Below are 2,010 nucleotides of genomic sequence, written 5' to 3' on the forward strand. Positions count from 1 at the left end.
GTCCACAGGACTCCATCAGGGAAGGGCAGTGCTCCTGTGGGCGGAGCTCTAGAGCCTCAGCCTAATGCCACGCCCCTTTCTCGCGCTACAGAGAATGGGCAGTTGAGAAGTTTGGTGGAAACCTGGATCCGTGCGTGAGTGAACCGCTGGGGGGGATGCTGTCTCTGTGTTCTGAATGGCCTCCCAGGTGAGGACAAACCACAGATGAACTGTTAACAGCGCTGCAGCCTTTTCTGGGAAGCTGCCAGCCCGCTCCCAGCCTCCAAGACTGCCCAGAGTGGAGGAGAAATGACTGCCCCGCAGCTCCACAGAGGCAGAGATATCTCCGCCCCTCTCTGTCCCTACGTGTCTCTTGCTGGCATTGCCCTCACCCCCATCCCCGTTCTGACTCTTTTCAGGAGAGTCCAGGGTCTCCACTTACACCCACCCACACATGCCGCGCTCACGGGGAGCTGCTCACGGAGCCAAGCTCTGTGGACAGCAGAGCAGCCTGGAGGACGGGAGTACGACCTCTGAGAATCACAAAACCTGAAAAAATGCAGCTGGCCTCCTTACAGAAGTTGGTTTTCCAGACCTCTCCTCAGAACTTTATTAGATCTTTTGAAGCCAGGAGACAAATAAGAGCATGTTTTCTTCAGCACATGGGGTCACCCCGGACTCGAGTCCCAATCCATCAGTGAGGACCCTCCAGCCCTTCGTCTCCTGTGCTCACGCCCTGCCCCGGCAGGAGGCTGCCGACCGGGGCCCCCCATTGACGTTGCGGTGCCCCCCTGCCAGCCTCTGCTCCTCCACAACCTGAGCGCCCCCTTCCACCCAGAAGGCCTTCTCCTCCTCCCAGAGGGCCTTCTCCTCCTCCCAGAGGGCCTTTTTATCCTCCCACAGGGCCTTCTCCTCCTCCAGAAGGGCTCTTTCCTCCTCCCACAGGGCCTTTTCTTCCGCCCACAGGGCCTTGTCCTCCTGAAGGAGGTTCCGGTCTCTTTCCCACAAGGCATTGTCCTCTTTCCAGAAGGCCTTATCTTCCTTCCAGAAGATTTGGTACTTTTTCCAAAAGGCTTTCTCTTCTTCCCAGAAAGATTTTTCCATTTCCCAGAAGGCTTTTTCCTCTTTCCAGAAGGTTTTCTCCTCTTCCCAGAAAGGTCTCTCCTCTTCCCAAATGCCCAAGATCTGGCCCCTGAAAGTGAAGATCTTGCCACGGAAATTCCACATCTCTTCCCTGAAGCCTTCTATCTTCTCACGGAAGTGTCTCATCTCTTCCCGAAACACCTTTTCTTCCTGCAGCTTGTGGATTAGTTTCTTCTGGCGAATGTTGGATGAGGAGACCACCAGTGAGTGGAAGCAGGCAAGCTCCACCCATTTGCTCACCTTGAAGGGAAACATTGTCTTGGTCAGCCAGGATGGTGGGGTGACTGCGATGGAGGACAGGGCTGCTGGCCAGGTTCAGGTCAGCTGGTCCAACCCTATGGGGGCACCAGAGAGAACATGTCCCTTGAGTATCACATCCCAGAAGGCAAGCCCTGGAGTCTGTGCCATTACTGGGAATTATTTTTTAATCTTACAATTTTTGGTTTTTTTACATATACGTGTATCTATTCTTTTTCAAATTCTTTTCCCATTTAGGTTACTACAGAGTATTGAGTTGAGTTCCTTGTGCTATACAGTGGGTCCTTGTTGGTTACGTATTTTACATATAGCAGTATGTACATGTCAATCCCAAACTCCCAATCTAACCCTTCCCCTCACCCTTCCCCCCTGGTAACCATAAGTTCGTTCTCTAAGTCTGTGAGTTGGTTTCTGTTTTGTAAATAAGTTCATTTGTATCATTTTTTAAAGAGTCCACATATGAGCAATGTCATACGATATTTGTCTTTCTCTATCTGACTTCACTTAGAATGATAATCTCTAGGTCCATCCATGTTGCTGCAAATGGCATTGAATGATAATCTCTAGGTCCATGCATGTTGCTGCAAATGGCATTATTTCATTCTTTTTTATGGCTGAGTAATATTCCAT

The 2,010-nt window shown here is 50.9% G+C and overlaps 1 protein-coding gene across 1 annotated transcript; it reads right to left on the reverse strand.

Moving 5' to 3' along the window:
- Positions 1 to 708: 708 nt before the first annotated feature.
- CCDC70 (coiled-coil domain containing 70) lies at positions 709 to 1,377 on the reverse strand. Its single transcript, XM_068527008.1, has one exon. The coding sequence runs from the start codon at positions 1,375 to 1,377 to the stop codon at positions 709 to 711; it is 669 nt and encodes a 222-aa protein (XP_068383109.1).
- Positions 1,378 to 2,010: the final 633 nt, after the last annotated feature.

This window comes from Eschrichtius robustus, chromosome 18, assembly GCF_028021215.1.
Source record: "Eschrichtius robustus isolate mEscRob2 chromosome 18, mEscRob2.pri, whole genome shotgun sequence".
Classification (NCBI taxonomy): Eukaryota; Metazoa; Chordata; class Mammalia; order Artiodactyla; family Eschrichtiidae; genus Eschrichtius; species Eschrichtius robustus.

Coding starts and splice junctions, on each gene's coding strand:
- CCDC70 (XM_068527008.1), bottom strand. CDS start 1,377: ATGTTTCCCTTCAAGGTGAGCAAATGGGTGGAGCTTGCCTGCTTCCAC.